This window comes from Balaenoptera borealis (assembly GCF_965194805.1).
Source record: "Balaenoptera borealis genome assembly, chromosome: 8".
Taxonomy (NCBI): domain Eukaryota; kingdom Metazoa; phylum Chordata; class Mammalia; order Artiodactyla; family Balaenopteridae; genus Balaenoptera; species Balaenoptera borealis.
The window spans coordinates 21,969,079-21,996,066 of NC_138865.1; the positions used below are offsets into that span (position 1 = coordinate 21,969,079).

The 26,988-nt window shown below is 36.1% G+C and overlaps 1 protein-coding gene across 2 annotated transcripts in view; it reads left to right on the forward strand.

The window, feature by feature from the left end:
- Window positions 1-5: 5 nt before the first annotated feature.
- The window catches only part of LOC309633732 (serine/threonine-protein kinase MRCK alpha-like), a 66,776-nt gene continuing 39,793 nt past the window's right edge, over window positions 6-26,988 (forward strand). For both annotated transcript variants that reach the window (XM_082402994.1, XM_082402993.1), the window contains exon 1: window positions 6-26,883. In XM_082402994.1, coding sequence (XP_082259120.1) covers window positions 26,749-26,883 — 135 coding nt within the window. In that variant the 5' untranslated portion in view covers window positions 6-26,748. The remainder of the gene's footprint in view (window positions 26,884-26,988) is intronic.

Below are 26,988 nucleotides of genomic sequence, written 5' to 3' on the forward strand. Positions count from 1 at the left end.
AGGATGTCTTGGTTGCTTCCAAGTTTTGGTAATTATGAATGAATAAAGCTGCTCTACACATTTATGTGCAGATTTCTGCATAGTCATACATTTTCAGTTCATTTGAGTAAATACCAAAAAGTGCTATTGTTGGATTTTTTGGTAAGAGTATGTTTACTATATACACACACATACACACATAAGCATACATAACTGAATACCTTGCTGCTAATATTATTTTGAACAAAAGAATAAGAAAAATATGTTTTTATTTCACCTTCAACTTATTCATTCTCTGATACTCTTTATTATGTAGATTTGAGTTTCTGACCTGTATTATTTTTCTTCTCCCTGAAGAACTTCTTTTTAAAAAAATTTTTTTTTAATATCTTTATTGGAGTATAATTGCTTTACAATAGTGTGTTAGTTTCTGCTTTATAACAAAGTGAATCAGTTATACATATACATATGTTCCCATATTTCTTCCCTCTTGCATCTCCCTCCCTCCCACCCTCCCTATCCCACCCCTCTAGATGGTCACAAAGCACCAAGCTGATCTCCCTGTGCTATGAGGCTGCTTCCCACTAGCTATCTATTTTACGTTTGGTAGTGTATATATGTCCATGTCACTCTCTCACTTTGTCCCAGCTTACCCTTCCCCCTCCCCATATCCTCAAGTCCATTCTCTAGTAGGTCTGTGTCTTTATTCCCGTCTTGCCCCTAGGTTCTTCATGACCTTTTTTTTTTTCTTCTTAGATTCCATATATATGTGTTAGCATACGGTATTTCTTTTTCTCTTTCTGACTTACTTCACTCTGTATGACAGACTCTAGGTCCATCCACCTCACTACAAATAACTCAATTTCGTTTCTTTTTATGGCTGAGTAATATTCCACTGTATATATGTGCCACATCTTCTTTATCCATTCATCTGTTGATGGACACTTAGGTTGCTTCCATGTCCTGGCTATTGTAAATAGAGCTGCAATGAACATTTTGGTACATGACTCTTTTGGAATTCTGGTTTTCTCAGGGTATATGCCCAGTAGTGGGATTGCTGGATCGTATGGTAGTTCTATTTTTAGTTTTTGAAGGAACCTCCATACTGTTCTCCTTAGTGGCTGTATCAATTTACATTTCCACCAACAGTGCAAGAGTTTTCCCTTTCTCCACAGCCTCTCCAGCATTTATTGTTTCTAGTCTGATCTTTAAAATGAGGAAGTAAGGGTCTGCCTTCTGCACAGATGACTGTGAGGTCCAAGCAAAATCATCAACATGAAAGCACAGGGAAGACTACACTCCAGAGCTCATAGTTCCAAGCTCTGAAGGCTTGAGCAGTCCCCTCACCCACACACCTGTTTTCAGGAACGCAGCCACTCCCTTGCTCTTTTTTATTATGGTGAAATACATGTAACATAGTTTTTGCCATCTTAACCATTTTCAAGTGTACTGTTCAGTGACATTAAATAGATTCATATTGTTGTGCAACCATTCCCACCATCCATCTCCAGAATTCTTTTCATCTTGCAAAACTGAAAGTCTCTACCCATTAAACAATAACTCCTCATTCCTCCTTTCCCCCAGGCCCCCAGCATTCTACTGTCTGTTTCTATGAATTTGACTACCCCAGGCACTTCATATGAGTGGAGTCACACAGAATTTGTCTTTTTGTGACTGGCTTATTTCACTTAGCATAATGTCCTCAGTGTTCATCTATGTTGTAGCCTGTGTCAGCATTTCCTTCCTTTTTAAGGCTGAAAGATGTTCCATTGTATTCATGCACCGTATTTTGTTTATCCATTCATCTATCGATGGACACTTGGGTTGCTTTCATGTTTTAACTATTTTATTTGTGGTTACCTTGGGGATTACATTTAACATCCTCATGTTAAATCATTCTAATTTGAATTTATAACAGCTTAAATTCAATAACATAAAGCAACTCTGCTCCTTTTCAGCTCTGTCCCCACTCCTTTCAGTTACTGATGTCATGAAATTACATCTATACATTGTGTGTCCAAAAACATGAACTAATAATTTTTTAAAATGCATTTATCTCTTAAATTATGTAGAAAACAAAATGTGGAGTTACAAACCAAAGTTAGAATAATATTAGCATTTAGACTAATAATTTTTTATGTATTAGTTTCTTAAATCATGGAGGAAACAGAAAGTGGAGTTACAAACTGTTGTTAGAATAATACTAGCTTTTATAATTGCCCATATATTTACATTTCTTGAGGATTATATCTTCATTCAGCTTTAAACTACTGTCTTGTGTCCTTCCATTTCAACCTGTAGGACTCCCTTTAGAATTTCTTGCAAGGCAGGTCTAGTGTCACAAACTACATTATTTTTTGTTTACCTGAAATGTCTTAATTACTTTCTCACTTTTGAAAGACAGTTTTGTTGGTTATAGGATTGTTAGCTGTTAATTTTTTTTTCTTTTAGTACTTAGGAATGTATCAGCCCACTGTTTCTGGCCTCCAAAGTTTCTGATGAAAAAAATCTACTGATAATCTTAGATAGGATCCTTTGTATGTGACAAGTTGCTTCATTCTTGCTGCTTTCAAGATTCTTTCTTTGTCTTTGTCTTTTGAAAGTTTAATTATAACGTGTCTTGGTGTGGGTTTCTTTGAGCTCATCCTAGTTTGAGTTTGTTGAGCTTTTGGGATGTTTGTATTCATATCTTTCATCAAACTTGGTAAGTTTTCAGCCATTATTTCTTAAGATAATTTCTCTGTCTCTTTATTTTCCTCCTAGGACTCCCAACTATGGGTATGTTGATCTGTTTGACAGTACCCCATAAGTCCCATAGGCATTTTTCACTTTTCTTCAGTCTTTTTCTGTTCATCAGCTTCAATAATTTATTTTCTTCAAGTTCACAAATTCCTTATTCTGCCTGCTTAAATCTGCCTTTGAATTGCTTTAGTGATTTTTTTTTTTGCCAGTTATTGTAATTTTCAGCTCTATGATTTCTTTTTGATTTTTTTTATGTTTTCTATCTCTTTATTGACATTTTCCATTTTGTTTGTACATTGTTTTCTTGACTTTAGCCACATCTTCCTTAAGTTCTTTGAACATCCTTAAGACAGTTATTTCAAAGACAGTTGTCTTTGTCTAGTAGATCCACCATCTGGTGGATCATATGGTATTTCTAAGTTTAACCTTTTGAGGAACTGCCAGACTTTTTCCTCCTTCTTAAAAACTGTGTTAAAATACACATAATGTAAAATTTACCTTCTTAACTACGTTTAAGTGTAATGGTATTAAATACTTTCACATTGCTATATAACCATCACCATCATCCCCTCCAACAAATCTTGCAAATCTGAAACTCTATTACCTATTAAATAATAACTCCCCTTTCTCCCTTCCCTCTAGCCCCTGGCAACCACTATCCTACTTTCTCTCTTTATGATTTTGACTACTCTAAGTACCTCATATAGGTGGAATCATATAATATTTGTTTTTCTGTGACTGGCTTATTTCACTTAGTATAATGTCTTTAGGGCTCATCCATGTTGTAGGATATTGCAGAATTTCCTTCCTTTTTAAGGCTGAAAAATCTTCCACTGTATGTATGTACCACATTTTGCTTACCTATTCATTGGTGATGGACATTTGGGTTGCTTCCATATTTTAGCTGTAGTGAATAATGCTTCTATGTACATGGGTGTGAAGATATTCCTTGAGACCCTGCTTTCATTTCATTTGGATATATACCCAAACATGGAATTGCTGGATCATATGCTAATTCTATTTTTAATTTTTCAAGGAACCTCATGGTGTTTTCCACAGTGACTATACCGTATTGCATTCCCACCAACACTGCACTGGGTTCCAATCTCTCCACTTCACCACCAACACATTGTTTTGTTGTTGTTGTTTTAGATTGTAGCCATCTAAATGGGTGTAGGGTCGTATCTCATTGCAGTTTTCATTTGCGTTTCCTGAAGGATTAGTGAAGTTGATCATCTTTTCATGTGCTTATTGGCCTTTTGTATAGCTTCTTTAGAGAAATATCTATTAAAGTCCTTTACCCATTTTTGAATCAGGTTGTTTGTTTTTGTTGTTGAGTTTGAGGAGTTCTCTGTGTATTCTGGATAATTATCCCTTATCAGACATATGATTTGCAAATATTTTATTTCAATCTGTGGGTTGCCTTCTTACTCTGTGAATAATGTCTTGACAAAAAATTTAAAATTTTCAGGAAGTTCAATTTGTCTACTTTTACTTTTGTTGCCTGTGCCTTTGGTGTCATATCCAAGAAATCACTGGCAAATCTAAAGTTGTGAAGCTTTTGTTCCATGTTTTGTTTTTGTTTTTCTCAGAGTTTTACTGTTTTAGGTCTTACATTAAATCTTTGATTGATTTGGAGCTCATTTTTATATACGGTGTTAAGTAAGGGTCCAACTTTCCAACTTTATTCTTTTGCATGTGGATATCCAGTTTTCCCAGTACCTTTTGTTGAAAAGACTGTCCTTTATTGAATGGTCTTGGCACCTTGTCAAAAATCATTTCACCATATAATAAAGAGCTTATTTCTGGCTCGTTATCCTATTCCTTTGATCTATATGTCTGTCTTCATGCCAATGTTGCACTTGTTGCACTGTTTTGATTATGATAGCTTTGTAGTAGGTTTTGAAATTAGGAAGTGTGAGTCCTCCAGTTTTGTTCTTTTTTTTTCAATATTGTTTCAGTTATTTGGGGTCCCTTGGAATTCTATATGAATTTTAGGATGGATTTTTCTATTTCTGCAAAAAATATCTTTGGAATTTTAATAAGGATTGCATTGAATCTGTAGATCGCTTTGCATAATACTGACATTTTAACAATATTAACTCTTCGAAAGTCCTTGAATGTGGAATGTGTTTCCACTTATTTTGTCATCTTTCATTTTTATCACCAATATTTTGTCATTTTCATTGTATAAGTCTTCCATTTCCTTGGTTAAGGTTAAGATAATTCCTAAGTATCAATATTTAATTATTTTTGATGTTACTGTAAATTGAATTGTCTTTGTAATTTCCTTTTCAGGTTGTTCATTTTTTGTGTACTGAAATGCAAGTAATTTTGTGTGTTGATTTTGTATCACTTGGTTGAATTCATTTATTAGTTCTAACAGCTTTTTTTGGAGTCGTCAGGATTTTCTACATGTAAGATTGTATCATCTACAAACAGATAATTTTACTTTTTCCCTTCCAATTTGGATGTCTTTTTTTTCTTTTTCTTGCCTAATTGTTCTGGCTAGAACTTCCAGTACTATGTTGAATAGAAGTAGTGAAAGTGGGCATCCTTGTCTTGTTTCTGATCTTAGAGAAAAAGCTTTCCATCTTTCATCACATGTTTACTATGGGTTTTTCATATATGGCTTTTATTATGTGGAAGTAGTTTCCTTCTATTCTTATTTTGTTGATGGTTTTTATCGTAAAAAGATGTTCAATTTTTTTCAAATAATTTTTCTGCATCAATTTAGATGATCATGTGGTTTTTTTCCTTCATTTTCTTGATGTGGCATATTACATTGATTGATTTTCATATTTTGAACCGTCCTTGCATTCCGGGAATAAATCTTGCTCGGTCAAGGTGCATAATCCTTTTAACATGCTGCTGAATTTTGTTTGGTAGTATTTTGTTGAGGATTTTTGCATCAAGGTTCATAAGAGATATTGGTCTGTAGTTTTCTTGTAGTATCTTTGTCTGGCTTTGGTGTCAGGGTTATGCTGGCTTCATAGAATGAGTTAGGAACTGTTCCTTCCTCTTTAATATTTTGAAAAATTTGAGAAGGATTGGTATTAGTGCATTTTAAAATGTTTGGTAGAATTCACAGTGAAGCCAACAGATCCAGGGTTTTTATTTTTTGGGAGATTTTTGATTACTGATTCAATTTCCTTACCAGTTACAGGTCTATTCTCTTTCTATTTCTTTGTGATTTAGTCTTGGTGGGTTTTGTGTTTCTAGGAATTTGTCCACTTAATTTAAGTTATTCAATTTTTTTGAGTACAAAGTACTTCCCTTTTTATTTCTGTGGAATTGATAGTAATGCCCCCACTTTCACTTCTGGTGTTAGTAATTTGAGTTTTCTCTCTTTTTTTTCCTTGATCCATCTAGCTAAAGTATTGCCAATTTTGTTCCTCTTTTGAAAGAAACACTTTTTGGTTTTATTGATTTTCTTTATTGTTTATGTATACTGTATTTCATTTATCTCTGGCTTAATCTTTATTTCCTTCCTTCTGCTAGATTGGTTTCAGTTTGTTCTTCTTTTTAAGTTCCTAAAGTTGTAAAGTTAGGTTGTTGATATGAGATCTTTCTTGTTTTTTAAACGTAAGCTGTTATAGCTATAAATTTCCTCCTTAACACCACTTTCATTGAGAGCCATAAGTTTTGGTATGTTTTTGTTTTCATTCATCTCTATTTTTGAATTTCCCTAGTGATTTCTTCTTTTACCCATTTGTTGTTTAAAAGTGTGTTGTTTAATTTCCACCGTTTTGTGAATTTTTCAGTTTTCTTTATGTTATTGATTTCTAAATCTATCCCACTGTATTTGTCTCTTAAAATATACACAAAACAAAAAGTATATTGTCACAGTAATACAAGCTTTTATATTTGTCCATGTATCTATCTTTATTAAGATCTTTATTTCTCCACACACCTTTGAGTTACCATCTTTGTCCTTTCATTTCACTTCATAGGACTTTAATGATCATTTCTTGCAGGGAAGGTCTGGTGGTCAGAAACTCCCTTAACATTTGTTTCTCTGGGAATGTCTTGATTTTCCTCTCACTTATGAATAACAGTTTGCCAGATATAGTATTCTTGCTTGAGAGTTTTTTTTCCTTTTAGCACTTTGAATAAATCAGCTCACTGTCTCCTGGCCTCCAAAGTTTCTGATGAGAAATCTGCTTATAATCTTAGTGAGGATCACTTGTAAGTGATGATTAATTTCTCTTTTGCTGCTTCCAAGATTGCTCTTTATCTTTAACTCTCGAAAGTTTGATTCTAATGTGTCTTGGTGTGGGTTTTTTGTGATCATCTCAGTTGGAGTTTATCGAGTTTCTTGTATGTTTATTTTCATGTCTTTCTTCAAATTTGAGAAGATTCGAGTCATCATTTCTTCGAGTATCCTCTCTGCCCATTTATCTTTCTTCTACTTCTTCTAGGACTCCCATGATGCATATGTTAGTTCTTTTGCTGGTGTCCCTATTTCTCTTAGGCTATGTTCATTTTTCTTCATTCTTTTTTTTCCTCAACCTTGATAATTTCCATTGTCCTGTATTTAAGTTTACGGATTCTTTCTTCTGCCTGCTCAAAACTGTCTTTGAATCCTTCTAGTAAATTTTTAAATTTCAGTTTTTGTAATTTTCAGCTCCAGAATTTCATTTTGATTTCTTTTAAGGTTTTCTATCTCTTTATCGATATTTCCATTTTGTTCATACATTGTTTTCTTGATTTTTTTCCACATCTTCCTTTAATTCTTCAAGCATCTTTAAGACTGTTATTCTGAGGACTTTGTCTAATGTGTCTTATGTTAAGTCTTTTTCAGGGACAAATTTTGTTGAATTATTATTTTCTTTTGGATGAGGCATACTTTCTTTATTGTGTGTAATATTTTATTTATTTATTTTTATTTATTTATTTCGGCTGTGCTGGGTCTTAGCTGTGGCATGTGGGATCTTTAGTTGTGGCATGCGGGATCTTTTTTTTTTAATATCCATTTATTTTTTAAAATTAATTAACTAATTAATTTATTTTTGGTTGCATTGGGTCTTCATTGCTGTGCGCGGGCTTTCTCTAGGTGCGGCGAGCGGGGGCTACTCTTTGTTGCGGTGCATGGGATTCTCACTGTGGTGGCTTCTCTTGTTGCGGAGCACGGGCTCTAGGCACGCAGTCTTCAGTAGTTGTGGGACACGGGCTTAGTTGCTCTGCGGCATGTGGGATCTTACCAGACCAGGGCTCGAACCCGTGTGCCCTGCATTGTCAGGTGGATTCTTAACCACTGTGCCACCAGGGAAGTGCGGCATGCACGATCTTCTGGTTGCATCATGCGGACTTCCTAGTTGCGGCATGCGGACTTCTCTTACTTGTGGCATGCATGTGGGATCTAGTCCCCTGACCAGGGGTTGAACCCAGGCCCTTTGCATTGGGAGCATGGAATCTTACCCAATGGACCACCAGGGAAGTCCCTGGGCCATAGTTTCTTGTTTCTTTGTATGCCTTGTGGTTTTTTTGAACACTGGACACTTGAATTTAATAATTCAGTAACTCTGGAAATCAGGGTTTCTAGCCTTCCCCAGGGCTTGTTATTTTTTGTCATTGTTTTTGTCTATTGGTTTTGTTTTTGTTGACTATTGCAGCCTCTCTGTGCTGAGCATCAGCCTGTGATATAAACTTAATGTCTTCTTCTGTCTTTTCTGATACTTTAGGCATGCACAGCAACTTTCTAAATTTTTCCTGTATGTGCGCTTGTTTTTGGATGTCCTAGTCTTTAATGTCTGGCTTCTGAATGAGGAAAAGCAAAACATGTAGTGGGATAAAATGGCACCAGCCCTTGAAATTTCCTGGAAATCACATTAGCCAAAATAGGAGGGGCTTGCAACAGTGGGCAAAGGTGCAGCAACAATGATTGCACACGTCTTCATCTGTGCCTCTGTCACCAGAAGCAGCAATCAACAATTAGAGCACACTAATTACAATAGCCAGGACATGGAAGCAGCCTAAGTGTCCATCAACGGATGAGTGGATAAAGAAGATGTGGCACATATATACAGTGGAATATTACTCAGCCATAAAAAGAAATGAAATTGAGTTATTTGTAGTGAGGTGGATGGACCTAGAGACTGTCATACAGAGTGAAGTAAGTCAGAAAGAGAAATACAAATACCATATGCTAACACATATATATGGAATCTAAAAAAAAAATGGTTCTGAAGAAACTAGGAGTAGGACAGGAATAAAGACACAGACATAGAGAATGGACCTGAGGACACGGGGAGGGGGAAGGGTAAGCTGGGACAAAGTGAGAGAGTGACATGGACATATATACACTACCAACCGTAAAATAGATAGCTAGTGGGAAACAGCTTCATAGAACAGGGAGATCAGCTCGGTGTTTTGTGTCCACCTAGAGGGGTGGGATAGGGAGGGTGGGAGGGAGATGCAAGAGGGAGGAGATATGGGGATATATGTATATGTATGGCTGATTCACTTTGTTATACAGCAGAAGCTAACACACCATTGTAAAGCAATTATACTTCAATAAAGATGTTAAAAAAAATACATTACAAAAAAACCCCAAAAACAATTAGAGCACAGATCCCCCCATATTTGGAGGATAGACTCCTTTTTACTCATCCCATCTCCTACAAGCTCTGTTCAAGTTGCTCATAGAACACGTGCACAGCTGCCTGCCACATGGCTGTAGTTGGGGGATGGGTAGCTGCTACTGTGGTAAGAGCTGAAATTGCCCCAAATTGACTGCAATTTACCATCCAAGACTTCCCTGGAAGTTGCAAGCCTTCAATAGGCTCCAGATTTCCAATATAGTTACATCAGACAGATTCTGTCAGTGCAATTTTTGTCTAGATGGAGAGAGAGATTCCTGGCACATCCTACTTCACATGTTCTGTGAATTCCCTCCTGACAGACTTTATTCTCTAACAATTGCACCATTGCATATTCCCACCAGCATTGTATGAGGGTTCCAATTTCTTCACATCCTTGCCAAAACTTTTTATTATCGCTCTCAAAAAATGTCTTTTGATCAATGACCAAGTGACCGGGAGGGACTAGAAAAACAGAAAAGAACTGTAGAGAAGAAAAGGGATTGAGTGAAAATCCTGAAATAAGTGAGCAGGGGGGATGGGGAGAAGTGGTGGGGACTGGGTAGGAAAAGGCTGGAGGAAACAAGGGTATGAACAGGGGCAAATATGAAGTCAGGGGAAAGACAGAAGCAAATGTGTGGGCTGGGAAAAGGCCACAAAAGTGGTAACAATTAGACAGATGTGAGTGTCTGGGGTACCTGCTGGATGTTGGGGGACTATGACAGAGGCCAAGGCTGTAGCTGAGTTTGGCTGTAGCTGCACTGACAATGGTTTGGGACTTTATTAAGGAAACTCAAGCCTGCCTGGTGTTCAGCGGCCCCTTGGAAAATACCACTTTGCAGGACAAGATTTTTGGCCATTTGTGCTGTAACAATTCTTTATCATTTCAGAAAAGATAGATATGCCAAGTTGTCACTTGAGAATACCATGAGGCGGGACCATTGTCTTCCCAAAAGGCCATTTACCTAAGTTACAAGAGAGGGAATAAAAGCATGAGAAACCTGGTGAAGTCTGTGTGTCTGTTCTTTGCCAAGGGAACTTTTATATGCTTCCTACTTGGTGATATTTCTCTTAAAGGTGGCCCACTTCCCTGAGTCCCAAATGAGAAAGAATGAGTTAGAATCAGATAGCATTACTGTCAGTCATCTCAGACATGAGTGAGTGAGGCAGGGGTCTGACCTCCATGTCATGTTTATGGAGTTGTGTGTACACAAGTCTGTCTCTTTTTCTGCCTGTCTCAGGAAGGGTAGGTGATGGCTTTTTCCATAAACCATTCAAGGAAGGAAATATCACCCACAGAATATCTGATTATTACTAATGTTGAGTAGAAAATTAAAGAAAGTTTGCTGAAAAATTCTTCTGGCCGTACCTGTCCCTTGCTGTACTTCATCTTTCACTTGCTATCTTACCACGAGAATTAAACCTCTATTACATATAGTCAGTTCACCTCAAACCTTCTGGTGCAGCTGGGCCATAGCAGAAGGCTCTGGGAGACCTTAGCACCTCAGCTGTGGAACTGGCCCTCCTGTAGATTGATGATAGTTGTATAAAATATGGTAAGTGCACAGGTTAATATGTTTCTCCTTTCTCCTTTTCCTTTCTTGTATTTAGTAATCTTTTAGTGCAGTCAAAATGTAGGATACTTGGACAAGGCTAAAGGGAAAGCCCAAATGAGAATTTTCCATTCTCAAGTGGCCAATTATGAGATTGGTTCATTGAACCACAAACGAGCCAAATGGGGAATGATTCCTAGGTCACCCACAACTGTAGGGAAATTTTTTTTTTTAATTTAATTTAATTTTTTATACAGCAGCTTCTTATTAGTTATCTATTTTATACATATTAGTGTATAAATGTCAATCCCAATCTCCCAATTCATCCCACCACCACCACCACCCCTTCCCTGCTTTCCCACCTTGGTGTCCATACGTTTGTTCTCTACATCTGTGTCTCTATTTCTGCCTTGCAAACTGGTTAATCTGTAGCATTTTTCTAGATTCCACATATGTGTTAATATACAATATTTGTTTTTCTCTTTCTGACTTACTTCACTCTGTATGACAGACTCTAGGTGCATCCACCTCTCTACAAATGACCCAATTTCTTTCCTTTTTATGGCTGAGTAATATTCCATTGTATATATGTACCACATCTTCTTTATCCATTCGTCTGTCGATGGGCATTTAGGTTGCTTCCATGTCCTGGCTATTGTAAATAGTGCTGCAGTGAACATTGGAGTACATGACTCTTTTTGAATTATGGTTTTCTCAGGGTATATGCCCAGTAGTGGGATTGCTGGATCGTATGGTAGTTCTATTTTTAGTTTTTTAAGGAACCTCCATACTGTTCTCCATAGTGGCTGTATCAATTTACATTCCCACCAGCAGTGCAAGAGGGTTCCCTTTTCCCACACCCTCTCCAGCATTTGCTGTTTGCAGATAGGAAAATTTTTTTTTAAAGAATTTAGAGAAGCACCAGGACAAAACACACACTATCAACTAAAAAGTCTTTGAGGAATCCTGTGTTTCTTGCCTACAGCTTCATTTGCATTGTTTATTTTAATTTATATTATTTAAAAATTTTACATATAGTAAGTCGGCTTTCATTTGTGTACACTTGTATATGAGTTTGAACACGTGTATAGAGTACTGTATAAATGGAATCATAGAGTATATAATTTTTTGAGGTTGGATTTTTGCACTCAGTGTAAAGTCCTTAAGTTTTATCAAAGTTGTGTATTGTAATAGTTTAGGTTTTTTTTTATTGTTCAGTAATATTCCATCGTATGGATGTATCAGAATTTACTGAATAACCTATTAAAAGACATTTCTCTAGTTGGCAGCTTATGATGATTTATAAAGAGTGCTGTTATAGACATTTGTGTATAGATTTTCTGTCAACATGTTTTTATTTATCAAGAGTGAATACATAGGATTAGGATTTTTGGGTCATATAGTGTTTATATATTTAACTTCTTGAACTTACCAAGCTCTTTTCCACAGTGGTTGTATCATTTTGCATTCTTACTAACAATGTATGAGAATTCAAGTTACCCTGTGTTCTTGCCAGACATGGCATTGACATTTTAAAAAATTTAAGCTATTCTAATAGGTGTGAAACTATAACTCATTATGATTTTAATTTGCATTTCCCAAATAGATAATGGCTAATTATACTGAGCATCTTCTGATGAGCCAACAATACATCTTCTTTGGTGAAATGTCTGTTCAAATGTTTTGCCATTTTTAAAAAGTTGGTTTGTTTTATTACTGTTGAGATTTGGGAATTTTAAAATATATATATATATTCTGGATATAAGTTCTTTGTCAGATAAGTGTTTTGTAAATGTTTTCTCCCAGTCTATACCTTGTTTCTTCATTCTCTTAATAATATATTTTACAGAGCAAGAGTTTTTAATTTTGATGAAGTCCAATTTATTATTTTTTTTCTTTTAAAACATGCCAAGAACACTTTGCCCAACCAAGGTAATTAAGATTGTCTCCTATGTTTTCTTCTAAAAGTTTTATAGTTTTACATTTTACACTTAGGTTTGTGGTACACTTTTGAGTTACTATTTGTATGAGGTGTGAAGTTTAGTTTGAGGGTTTTTTTCTTTTGCATACAAGTAACTAATTGTTCTGGCACCATTTATTTATGAAGATTTATTTCTTCATTAAAGATTTGGTAATATTTTCCAGTGAAACTATTGGGGCCTATAGTCTTTTGTGAAGGGGTATTTTTAAATTATGAGTTTAATTTCCTTGTTAGATATAGTACTCTTTGGCTTGTCTAGTCTTTCTTGGGTGAGCTTTAGTATAGTTTATGGATTTCAAGGAACTTGTCTATTTTATCTAAGTCTAATTTATGTGCCTAGAATTGTTATATTGCTCTCTTATTATCCTTTTAATATCTGTGAGGTCTGGGGTGATATCTTTTTTTTTTCACTCCTGTTATTGATAATTTGTGTCTTCTCTTTCTTTTTCGTTGTTATTCTGGATAGAGGTTTATCAAAGTTATTAATTTTTTAAAAAGAATCAGTTTTGGGTTTTATTCATTTTCATTACTGTTTTTCTGTCTTCAGTTTCACTGACCTTTGTTCTTATCTGTACTAATTCTTTTTTTTCCACTAGTTTTGCATTTTTTCCTTCTTCTTTTTCTAGTTTTTAAGTTGGAAATTTAAGATTACTGAGTTGAATTTTTTCTTCTTTTCTAAATAAACAGTTAAATCTATAAATTTCTCTCTAGTGCTTTAGCTACATTCCACAAATTTTGATGAGCTATATTTTCATTTTCATTCAGTTCAAAATATTTTCTAATTTCCCTTGAAACTTCCTCTTTGCACATAGATTATTTAAAAGTGTGTTTTTTGTTTCTAAATATTTGGAGAATTTTCAGTTATCTTTTTATAATTGATTTCTAGATAGTTTAATTATGGTCAGAGAACATTCTGTCTGATTGTTGAGGTTTGTTTTATGACCTAGGATATGATCTCTCTTGATGAAAATTCTGCTCCTGTTGGATGAAGTGTTCTTTAAATATTAGATCAAGTTGTTAGATGATGTTGTTCAGTTCTTCTATATTCATGCTGATTTACTCTCTGATTGTTGTATAGATTACTGAGAACGGAATACTGAAGTCTTCAACGATAACTGTAGATCTGCCCATTCTTTCAGTTTTTGCTTCATGCGGTTTGAATCTCTGTTGTTTGATGCATACACATTAGGACTGTTATGTATTCTTTGTTATTTGACACTTTTGTCATTATTTAATGTTCTTCTTTATTCATGCTGTTTTTCCTTGCTCAGAAATCTACTTTGTCTGATATTAGTGTAACCACTCCTGCTTTCACCAGTGTTTGCATGGTTTATCCTTTTTTCAACCTTTCCCATTTAACCTGTGTGTATCATTTATTTAAACTGCATTTCTTCCAAGCAGCATACAGTCAGTTCTAAATCCATTCCAACAATCTCTGTCTTTTAATTTGTGTGTTTATACCATTAACATATAACATAATATTGATATGTGTGCATTTAGGTCTACTCTCCTATTACTTGTTTTCTGTTTATTCCCTCTGTTTTCTGTTCCTGGTTATTCTTTCTTGACTTCTTTTGAAGTATTTGAATTGTTTTTAGGTTTCCATTTAAAATTATCTATTGAATTTTAAAAATAATATTTCTGTAATTTTCTATTGATTGCTCTAGGTATTAAAATATACATATTTAACATTTCTTATTATACTAAGAATTTTACATTTTACCACTTCAAGTTGAATATAGAAACTTTACCACAACAAAAGTCCATTAACTTTCCCCCATTTATGTTGTAGACATATATTCAAAATCCTATAAGACAATGTTATAATTTCTGATTTTAGTTGTCACACATATTTAAAAGAACTTAAGCAGAGAAAATTTTAAAATATTTAAATAGATACTATTTCTTTTTCTCTTTTCTTATTCCTGAAATTCTATATTTTTTTTGGGTGTTATTTCACAAGAACTTCTTTCAGCATTTCTTTTACAGTGGGTTTGCTGGTGACGAATTCTCTTAATTTTCCTTCATCTGAGAATATCTTTTTATTGCCTTCATTCCTGAATAATATTTTACATGCACATGGATTTTTTTCTCCTAGCATAACATGTGTTCCACTGTCTTCTGACCATTATGTTTTTTTTTTGTTTTTTTAACATCTTTATTGGAATATAATTCCTTTACAATGGTGTGTTAGTTTCTGCTTTATAACAAAGTGAATCAGCTATACATATACATATATCTTCATATCTCCTCCCACCTGCGTCTACCTCCCACCCTCCCTATCCTACTCCTCTAGGTGGTCACAAAGCACTGAGCTGATCTCCCTGTGCTATGCGGCTGCTTCCCACTAGCTATGTATTTTACATTTGGTAGTATTTATAAGTCCATGCCACTCTCTCACTTCATCCTAGCTTACCCTTCCCCCTCCCTGTGTCCTCAAGTCCATTCTCTACATCTGCGTCTTTACTCCTGTCCTGCCCCTAGGTTCCTCAGAACCTTTTTTTTTTTTTTTTTTAGATTCCATATATATGTGTTAGCATATGGTATTTGTTTTTCTCTTTCTGACTTACTTCACTCTGTATGACAGACTCTAGGTCCGTCCACCTCACTACAAATAACTCAATTTCATTTCTTTTTATGGCTGAGTAATATTCCATTGTATATATGTGCCACATCTTCTTTATCTATTCATCTGTTGATGGACACTTAGGTTGCTTCCATGTCCTGGCTATTGTAAAGAGCTGCAATGAACATTGTGGTACATAACTCTTTTTGAATTATGCCACTATGGTTTTTGATGAGAAACATGTCATCATTCAAATCACTGTTTCTCTCTGTGTTATGCATTATTTTTCTCTGGTTTTTTTTTTTTAGCAGTTTGCTCATGATGTATCTGAGTAAGGATTTATTTGGATTCACTGAGTTTCTTCAATGTGGAAGTTTATGTCTTTTGCCAATGTTGGGAAGTTTTTAGTCATGATTTCTTAAAATATTTTTTCTGCACACATTCTCTTCTCTTCTAAGACTGCAGTGACACAAATATTAAACCCTTTGATGTTGTCTAATAAGTCTGAGGCTCTGTTCCTTTTTTGTTTTCCAATCTATTTTTCTCTCTGTGGTTCAGTGCATTTCATTCCACTATATTCAGTTTTCTATTGCTGCATAACAAATGGCCTTAAACTTAGTGGCTAAAATAGCACATACATTTATTATCTCAGAGGTTATGTGGGTCAGGAGAGTCCAGATAAAATTTAGATGAGTCTTCTGCTTAGTGTCTCATATGGCTGCAATCAAAGTGTTGGTCAGGCTGTATTCTCATCTGGAGGCTTAATGGGAGAAGCATTTACTTCTGGTTCATTCATGTTGTTGGCAGAATGTATTTTCTTGCAGCTATATGACTTTTGCTGGCTATCAGCTGGAGGCTCTCTCAGACCTTATAGGCCATCTGCTTTTGTCATGTGAGCTTCTCCAGCATGGAAACTTACTTCATCATGCTCTGAAGGAGAATCTATGCTAGCAAGATAGAATTTTATATAAGGCAATATAGTCACAGGTGTAACATGCTATCACTTTTGACATATTCTATAGGCTACAAGCAGGTCACGTGGCCCACCCACCTTCAGCAGAATGGAATTATACAAGGGCATGATAGCAGGCATAGGATAGAAGCTTTAGACATTGTGATTCAAAATGAGATAAAATGGAAGGTAAAAAAGTAGTCTCTTTACCATACATGTTCTGAACTCTAGCCAGGTAAATATTGGGGGTTCCTCAATTAGGTTTCAAGGTTAGAAATAACTCTCCTTGGCCCTTGACTTCACCTCTTGATCTTGAGTCTCCCCCACAAGTCACCCTTCTTTATTGTTAAAGGTAGATCAGAAAGAAAAGGCTTCTCTTGGAATTCATTCTCTCTACACCTTGTGTGCAATTTCAGGTTTCAAGCTGACTTTGAATTCAGGTCAGGAGATACCAAAGGGGGGGAAAATATCTATGAACCTCACTGCTGGATTGTTCTTACTTGGATTCTGGTTTGTTTCTTCAATCTACCTTTTACCATTTACATTTCAGAGTCCTCAGATAGCTGTTCCATTTATTCTGCCCTAGGATTTTATTTGCCTTCAATAAGATGGAGCGTACTTGTTCCATCTTTACCAGAACTGGAAACTTCCAGTGTTTACTTAAAAAAAATTAATAGACAGAATAGATAATAAATTTACAAGTTACAAAAGAGCATACAGTGAAAAATCTCCCTTATTCTGCTGTTTCACACTTAATCAATCCCATTCCCTGCTGGCAAGCAATATTATTAATTTGTAACATATTTGTTCAAAGAAAATTTATGCATACATTCAGGGAAGATACAAATACTCATATATACTTCTATACTCTCCTTTTCACAAAAGATAGCATACTGTGTATTCTGTTATATGTTTTGCTTTTTTCACTTAAGAGTATAGTGGCGATCAATCTATCAATACATGATCATTTCCTTGATATGGCCACTTAGTATTCCATTGAGTCAAAGTATGAAAATTGATTTAACCATTTACCATCCTTAAACAAAAGCCATGGATAATAATGTTATCCGTACATTCTTGCAAACATTTGAGGGTTTATTTGTAGTATAAATTCTTATATGTGGAATAGCTGAGTGAAAGAGTATGTGAATTTGTAATTGTTACAGATAGCATCTATCATCTCATATAGCTAAAAATGGTTTTTTTTCCCATGTGATGAGAGCTCTTTAGATTTACTCTCTTAAAAACTTTCAGATATACCATACAGCCATGTAAACGATACTCATCATGTTCCATATTATATCTCCAGTATAACCACATGCTTTATTGAAGTATATTCTTTACTGGGTATAGAATTGTAAGTTGGCAGTTATTTTCATTAAGCACTTAAAAAATGTTGTTCTTTTATTGACCAAATAATGAGAGAGATACTCCCATAATTTTTCTGAAAAATGTTATTGTTTTCTGTTTGAAAGCAAAATGATTCTTTTCCCCCTCTTTGTCACTGATTATCGGCAATTTTAGTAAGATAAACTTAGATTTGGCTTATTTTTTGTTTGTCAGATTTGAGGTTTGTAGAGCTTTCTGGATTTGTCACTTGATATTAATTTTGGAAAATTCTTGGTCAGTACCTATTCTAATACCACTTTTGTCCAATTCTCCCTCTTCATTATTCTTGTACTATAAATATTTTTGTTATACATTTTCACTGCTTTTCATGTACAGTCTTCAAACTTTCTGTATTTTCCTTCTCCCTTTCCATAATTTTTCTATCGAAAAAAATTTTATTGACCCATTTTCCTGTTCACTAATATCCCATCTGTTGAATCTCTGTTTCAAGTTACATGTTTTGTGTTCTAGAATTACTATCTTTGGTGGCCATGAGAATGCACCTCTTACCTCCCAAAGTAGGGACCATATTTAATTGACCATTGGTCTCAGCAGCTGCATTCTAAATTCATCACAGTGTTTGTACTGGGGCTGTGATTCCCACAGGCTGATCCCAGACAGTGAGCTTTGTAAGAATACCAAGGTCAGGATGGTCCTGAGAGATGGAGGACTCATTTGCCAGGAAAGTTTGCCTTAAGGTGTCCCCGACATCCTTGCCAGGCATACCTTAGAACTGCACTTCAGTATAAGGTCCTTCCACACATGTTTCTTTCTTCTCTCTTTCCTTCTCCTGGGGTCATATCTGGGTTCTCCCAGGGTCCCTCTCCATTTCCTCTCTGTTATGGTGGGTAGCTTGGATTTGGTTTAATTAGGTATGGTAAGATGACAGATATGGACTGATGACTGCCTTGAAGGAGGAGTTTATTACTTAAAATTCCCAAGGGGAGGGAGCATACTGTGCCCTGCAGGGCCACATGGGGAAGCACCAGGGTCAGTCAGGAGGGAGAAGGAGAGGTGAAAGCATGAGCCAGAGAATTTATTGTGGTTTCATGGGGAGGAAAGGTAAGACAGGCTAAGCATCTGAGCAGGTCTAAGATTGGATAGTTTGAATGATTTTGGTGGACTCTGGGCTATAAAAGTCATCCCTAGTTGTCTGGTACCTGGCACGGAGGTGATGTAGGGCAGGAGGAGTACTGGCTTGGTGTGTGTGAGAATTAGATAAAGGAGGTGGTTGGGAGTATAGGCTCTGGATTAGTTGGTTTGCATATCAGAGGCATGCTTTCAGGCAAGTTGTTTGCTATCTCTAGGAGTTAGCTAACCCTGCAAGGATCAATCTCTCTCTGGGTCCATAAGGCCTCAAGATATCAAAGCATCATAAAATATAGAAAATAACAAACATGATTAATACACTCTTACAAGTGTTTCTCCTAATAAATATCGTGCACATTGAATCTTGTCTTGGCTTCTGTTTTTTCGTAGGTCCCAATAACATGACATCTTTTTAAAATCCCAGTTTAGTTTTATCTATCTTTCATCTTTTATACATCCTCTTGAACATGTGATGTGTACCCACATTCCCTCTTCACTGAAACGTTTTTTGGCTCCACCGCTCGGAGTTCTGTCAGCAGACAGCTTTCAGCTCTCAGTAACTCCAGGGATTGCCTCAGCTGTAGATGCAGAACCACTTTGCCAAGGTCTTACCACCCTAGGGGAGCCCACATCCATTGACTGATGAGGAACATAAATGCCTGCCTATCTTTGCGCAAGTTGACACAACTCAGAAAGCCCATTCTTGGTCTAGAGTTCTCCATGGAGTCAGTTTAGACTATAATTGGGTCTTCATGATGACTCAACTTCTCTCTCTTCCCAGTACTGCCCCTGTACCCTCCCTTCCATAATTATTGCTCACGAGTGCATTTCTGAATAAACTCTGACTCACAGTTGGCCTCTGCGGGATTGGAGACATGACAAGATATGGTTTACCTGTGGGTTTTCTCTATTGTCTGTTTTTACTTTTGTATTTTTGTTTACCTGATCATGTTTCTGGAATTCTTAGTGCACTGCATTTTCATTAAATAACAGAAATTTCATAAGCAATTATAGAGGCTCAGGATGAAGCTGTCTTTCCTTAGATTGGATTTTCTGCTGGTAGGCAGATAGAGAGTGGGTAGTTCACCTGAATCCAGTTCAGATGGTATTTCAGACATTGTTAAAGCTGGCATTTTCTAGTTTGTTCTGACTCCCATGGTGAAGACTTTCTGAGGTCTCAAATGAAAACCTTGAATGTTGACCAGGACTTGTGCTCTTTGGTAGGCTCTGAACTCCAACTTCCATTTCTCCAGCACTATTAAACAGCTGAAACTCTGCTTTCATTTTATAGTCTCTTAAAACTGCTTTTTTGCTTGTCTTCTTTGATCCATACGTACAGCCTAGAATTTATCAAATGCCCTGTGCAGAAGGAAGTTGCATGCAGAATGTCAAGTCCTCTTTGGTTCCCTTTCTTCTCAAATTTTGGCCATCAGCTCCTGCAGCCCAGTGAGATTGCTGTAAGCTCTGGGCTGCTATTTTTTGTTTTGTGTCTGTGCGCAGAATGGCAAACTAACAAATGCTCTGAAGGAAAGGGTTGTGGCGAATATAAGGCCCACTCTATGCATTTCCCTTTACTGGTATCTTGGTGGCTTTGGCTGTCCTCAAATGGCTTCAAAGACCTGGATTTTTGTTTTATGCTATTTTAGTCTTATTTTATAGTCATTCTGGGGTAAACTTAGCTGAGGGCTGAAGTTTTATCATTTTTCTTTTTGGCTTAAGATGGGGAGAAACTAGAGCTTGTTGGAAGAGGTTAGAGGAGTTTGTATACGATTTCTACACAGTTCCTCTTATCCAGATGTATTAGTGAACACAGTATTCTGGAAAGAACCATCATTAAAATTTTTTCAATAATATTGTGTGTGGTTGTGTATGTGTGTATTCCCTCACTAACAAGCAAAACTTCATATGGTGGCAGATAATCATTTATCTTCCTTGAATTAATTAATTTTCTTAAACAATTTGACGTATATAGAACAGTTTCCAATTACACTTTTCAGACCAACTGGTCCTTATTTACTTTTGTCTTGGAAACCATCATCTGGAGTGTCCCTGGGCTGACCCACACTGGATGGTCTCATTGATAACATCCATCATTCAGCAAGCCTTGATACAGCATTCTTTCACACTGCCTTCCAGTCTTCTCTTAGCAGATTTCAGAAGGTCCACTAAAATGCTATGAGTGTATCAATCCTGCCCTCAAAGATTACATTATAAAAGAGATTTATAATATAGAATACTACCTATTAATTTAATATAGCTAAGAGAATTGAAAGAACTGCATTTAATTCTCATTTAAATGAGAATTTCCTCATGGTCTAGAGTTGAGATTAAGGGACTAGATTGTGTCCCATGGAGTCTTGCCTTCCCTTGATCCACCACTTGCCTCTTTGTGCATCATTCAGTATGAGCCCAACCAAATGAAGGCTTTGCACTAGCAAAGTCCCCAAGGAAAACAGGTATTCATCTCTACGTTTTACAGACTAAGAGTTGTTGTTATATAGCCATACTTATTCCAACGTTAAAGTAAATGTGAATATGACCTTTGTGACTATAAGAGTAGAGATTTTGAACACAGAACATTTAAGACTCAAGGTATTGCTAAGAGATACAGCTGCCACTCTGCTTAGCATGCTTCACAGCTGCTTCTCAGGTGAACAGGTGTGGTAAGAGTCAATGACTCCTGATTCTATGAGGTTTGTTCACCATGTTTTCTAGCTCCTACTCCATTTCCTAAGAGATATGCTCTGTGATAGTGTCAGGTTCAGGAATCAGATTTAAAATGTCTATTTTGTGTTTCATTTTATTATTTTTACAAAGCTTATATACATGTATATATGTCTGTGTCTCTGTGTCTGTGTGTGTATACATAAGTTTGTGCATGTGTGGTATGCGTAGAAGCATGTGTGTGTACATGGGTATGTGTATTTGAGTGGTACGTGTATGTGTATATGTATGTTTGTATACGTACATGTGTGTGTGCGTATATGTATATGTGTGTGCATATACCTGCATGTTCACCTAGTTCTTTCTGCTGAGAGGACCGAGAGCAGGGATAAGCCAGTAGCAATGAGCAATAAGCCAGTAGCAAACAGCACATATAGTGTGCTGTTTTCTAAATATCACTCCCCATAAAAAGAAACAGGGGTCCTTGGAAAATTCTTGATTCCATATCTAGGACAATGAAAGAACAAGATGACCTTGGTACATCTTATGCCAGAAAACAATTAAGCCTTCAAATAATATTGGAGCTTGTGAAAAGGACTTAAGAGTCGGCTTGAAGTGTTTCCCTCTGACCAATAGGAGATAATTGTCCAGACGGGATCAATATATTTTCCCCTCCTAAATTCATATGTTGAAGTCCTAACCTCCAATGTGATGGGATTTGGAGGTGGGGGCTTTGGGAGGTGACTAGGTTTGATGAGGTCATGAGAGTGAAGCACTTATAAGAGGCATCAAAACCTCTCTCTCTCTCTCCAAGCGCACACGAAGAAGAGGCCATATGAGCACACAGTGAGACAGCGGCCACCTACAAGCCAAAAGAAGAAGGCTCAGGGTGACACATACTTTTATGATGCCTTGTTCTTGGGCTTGTAGCCTCCAGAACTGTGAGAAAGACATTTCTGTTGTCTAAGCTACCCAGCCTATGGTATTTTGTTATAGTACCCTGAGCTGACTAATACAGGAGACAATTGAGCATCAAAATAAATAAGGAATAAGATGAAATCGGAGCCCATTAGTATATTCAGGTATAAATAAATTAATGAATACATAATAAGTGAGAGAAAAGGAAAAGCTGTTTCTTATGGTGAATGCCAATTAACAAATGTAGAAGGAATGATGGCATTGGAAACCTGTCTTCAGAGCATATTAATAACATTCAGGTAAGAATGATCAGTGGATGAAAGTTTGATGAGGAACAGGATAACTGCTTAGTTTTGAAATATTTTCCTGCAGAACAGCTTATTAGTTAGAAATGGAGAACAGAAAATTTACAGTAAAGAAACAATCTGGTTATCCAAAGTTAATATCACCAACAAATAGACATCAAGTGTCCCTGGGGCGCATGGTGTTGGAGTTTGTGCCATCTTAGAGGGTGCAATTGGGCAGAAGGTCAGTTTTATGGAATTCCTCTCCAAGCTGCTAACATGGATCTAATCATGTGGAAACCAAACTGAAAATAATTGATCTGTATTTGTCAAAGTCTCCAAGTCATAAAAGACAAAGACAAACTGACGAACGTCTCCAGATTAAAGATGTCACCTAAATGCAGCTAGCAGTCCTGGATTCCATCCTGAACCTGGAGAAAAATAATTACAAAGGACATTATTAGGACAATTAACAAAATTTGAATAGAGGCTATATTTTAGTTAATAGTGTTGTGTTGATGTTGAATTTCCAGGTTTTTAATTTTGTACTGTGATTATGTAAGGAGTGTCCTTATTCTTAAGTATTTCAGGGGTAATAAAACTTAATGTCTGTGACTTACTTTCAAATGATTCAGAAAAAAACCAAAACAAAACAAAGAAACAAATGGAGTGAGAGAATAAGAGAGAGGTAAAGTAAATGGGGCAAAATGTTTAAAATGGTAAATTTGATAAAGAATTTACAGGAGGTCTTTGTCTATTCTTAAGCTTTTCTGCAAGTTTGAAATTTTATCAAAATTAATGGTTACCAAAAGGAAATATCTCAACAAAACAAAACAGAATTAAAAAATTATGAAATGACTTATAGCGATTTCTGCTTGTCCTATATATATATATATATAAAATCATATATATTTTGTATATATATATATGTATGTATATGAAAGTTCAGAGTTCAAAGGCTATGTTGAATGATTCAGTATCACAATGTCATCACCAGAATGCCCTTTTGGATTTCTCCCACCCTATGATCCAGGGAAGGATTTCCTCCTTTCCCACAGGATGGGCCATTATACATGGATGCCCATCCAGCCTGTACAGTTAGGTCTTCTCATTTAACTGCCGCTGAGGCCAGTGCCTTCCTTGGAATCCTGGGGCAGGACCCTTCCAGCCTCAGGGAGCAGCAGTTGACCTCACACCGGCAGCTCCTTTGGACAGTTGCAGGACTTGGAGCTAGACTTTCAGGCCTCCCTGCTCCACCAAGATCTCCAGGAGGGGAAACCCTGGGACTGTTTGTGTCACTATGAGCAAGGACAGAACGCCCTTATTCTGTAGGGTGAATGATTTTAAGCCCCTACAGAATGCCTCAGGAAGGTACTTAAGGCCCACGTCTGCAGTTCTTTTCCTATTAATTTACCAGTAATAACTCAATTACACTTTTTAAAAATATATGCTAAATAGTGTTTATACTTAGAGCTGGGTTTCAGGGCTTCTGCTTTCAAAAGAATACTTATTTTTTTAGCTAAATTTCTATTTTCTTTTCTTACAAATTATAACAGGAAATGGTGCTTTGAAATACAGGTAGCACTATATTTAAATACAGCATGAAATTAATGAATTAGGAAATTAAATGTGTTTATTACTCTTAAACATTCTTCAGCTCACTTTCCTGAATTATCAAGTCTAAAGTTTTGACTGAGATTAAAAATTAAGACAATTTCTGTAAGCTCTTTTTTGGTGTGTATTTAACAATAACAACAAAAAAGCTGTGTGTCCACAATGTGCAAATATATATATATACACACACATATATATAAAGAAAATTAACAAAATTTAAATATAGGCTATATTTTAGTTAATAGTGTTGTGTCGATGTTGGATTTCCAGGTTTTTATTTTTGTACTGTGAGTATGTAAGAAGTGTTCTTATACTTAAGTATTTAAGGGGTAGTAAAACGTAGTGTCTGTGACTTATTTTCAAATGATTCAGAAAGAAAAACATATGGAGAAAGAGAGTGAACAAGAGATAAAATAAATGGGGCAAAATGTTTATGCGTATATATGTATATATATATCTATATATCTATCTTCTGATGCATGTATACACAAACACAATTTTTTGGATGTATATATTTCAGATGCTTCTAACTACTCTGCCAGTTAAATACATATTAATACTCCATTTTGTGTCTTAATTCAGAGATGCTTTTTTAAAATTTTATTTCTTATTTTTATTTATTTTTTGGCTGCGTTCGGTCTTCGTTGCTGCACATGGGCTTTCTCTAATTGTTGTGAGCGGGGGCCACTCCTCTTTGCAGAGCTCAGGCTTCTCACTGTGGTGGCTTCTTTCGTTATGGAGCACAGGCTCCAGGTGCTCAGGCTTCAGTAGTTGCAGCACATGGGCTCAGTAGTTGTGGCGCACCGGCTTAGCTGCCCCGCAGCATGTGGGATCCTCCCGGACCAGGGATCAAACCCGTGCGCTCTGCATTGACAGGCGGATTCTTAACCACTGCGCCACCAGGGAAGTCCCCAGAGATGCTTTTAATATACTTAGGTTCACATAAATCCTAGCAGCTAGAACCAAATTGGTTCCCAGGAATATGTGACTCAATGCCCATACTAGTTTCACTGTTGTTTCTTCCCTGCACATATTTTGGTTTGTGTTTGTCTTGTGTTTTGCCTAAACTTTTTAAATTGTGATTTGTTCGTAGGCAGTTATTTCCTTTTAAATTCCATAAGAATTTGTTCAAGCATTGTGCTCAGTTTGCTTCTTTGATTATTAACATGCAGGAAAGCCACACAAGAAATATTTTTTTCTCCTGAAAGCCCTTCATATCATGTATCACATGTAAGTATATGTGAGATGCAGCTTTATTTCAAAAATTTCCACTATAATCACACTTAATACAAAAACATCATAATTGAGCCTAACAAAGTTTCTGGAGATCAGATTCGAAGAAATGTATTTTTCAAGTTCAGTGATATGAGAATCTGTGATATTACCTCTTACTGTAAGGATACAAGATGCTCTAAGTTTTCATTAACAATAAAAATATTCAAAAGTGTGTAATTTGTTTCTATAGGGCACGTCTTTTCTAAGGTGTTCAAAGAATTTGCTTATTTACTGGTAGGCGTTGATTTTGATCCAGCAGAGTCATTATTCTATGACGACTGCTGCTTCACGAAGATTGAATGGCCAGTGGAGACAGTGAGAGTAGGGCTCTTGTGTTCTCCCTGCATTTGGTCCAGAACTCTGAGAGTTCCACTCCAGATCTAACGCTGATATCATATGGGATTTTAGATCCAGATTATAATTTATTGACAGTATATTAGACTTAATCATAAGTTACAATTATAGTTGTTGCCACTGTTCTTGTATCCTATTTCCCTCTCTCTTGAATTCAGCTTTTGTTTTGCACTAGAGAACATCCTGGAAGAATTCTTTCAGAAAAGTCTGTGTGTTATAAACTTTCTACCTCTTTGTATGTCTAAAATTTTCTTTCGTTCTCTTTTATACCTGAGTTTTTATTTGCCAGCACAGAACTTGCTAGGGAGTGATGAGACTAACCATCTCATTAACTGAGCAATCCTTCTGGGAATGGAGGTTTAAGGCTGTTATAGTAATAAGTGGTGTAGACTGTATGTAATGCTTACCAGTAAGCTATTTTACAGATGGGTGTAGTGTAGATTTTCAATGCTTACATTAATATTTACATTAATCTCTAATTAAGAATAAACAGTTCGGAATAGTGACATTTCTTAATTAAGTCCATAAAACTGTCTTTGCCTTGAATTAATGATTTCCCCAACTACGTGGTCTGAACCTAGGAATTCGTCTACTCCTGTCCAATGTTCCTTAAATCTAGCCAGCCACTTCACATTTTCTAAGAGCATTGTGAAAATCCAGGGCTATATATTTTGGTAGCATCTCTAGATTTTTACTCTTTTCTGTTGGTCGTAAATGACTTGTTATGACTCCTTAAATAGTCTTATGCTAAGATTTGCTGTCACGTATCTTTCTCATATCCTCATTTAGGTTGATTAATTTTTTTCCATGTTTGCATTTTATATCTGTTTTTCCTTTCTATATTGCAGCATCAAGGATGAAAAGGATGCCCAGGACTTGATCTTAGAAAAAACCAAAGAAGTGGAGTCTTTACGAAATTCCAGCTTGGTTAAAGGAGCAAGAGTGAGTGTCAGTCACAGCCCAGGAAGACTCATAGAATGGAAAAAAGGAAAGCTAAAAATGATGATAATAAAGTTGCTGAATAATGTCAATTTGTCTAGATCTCAA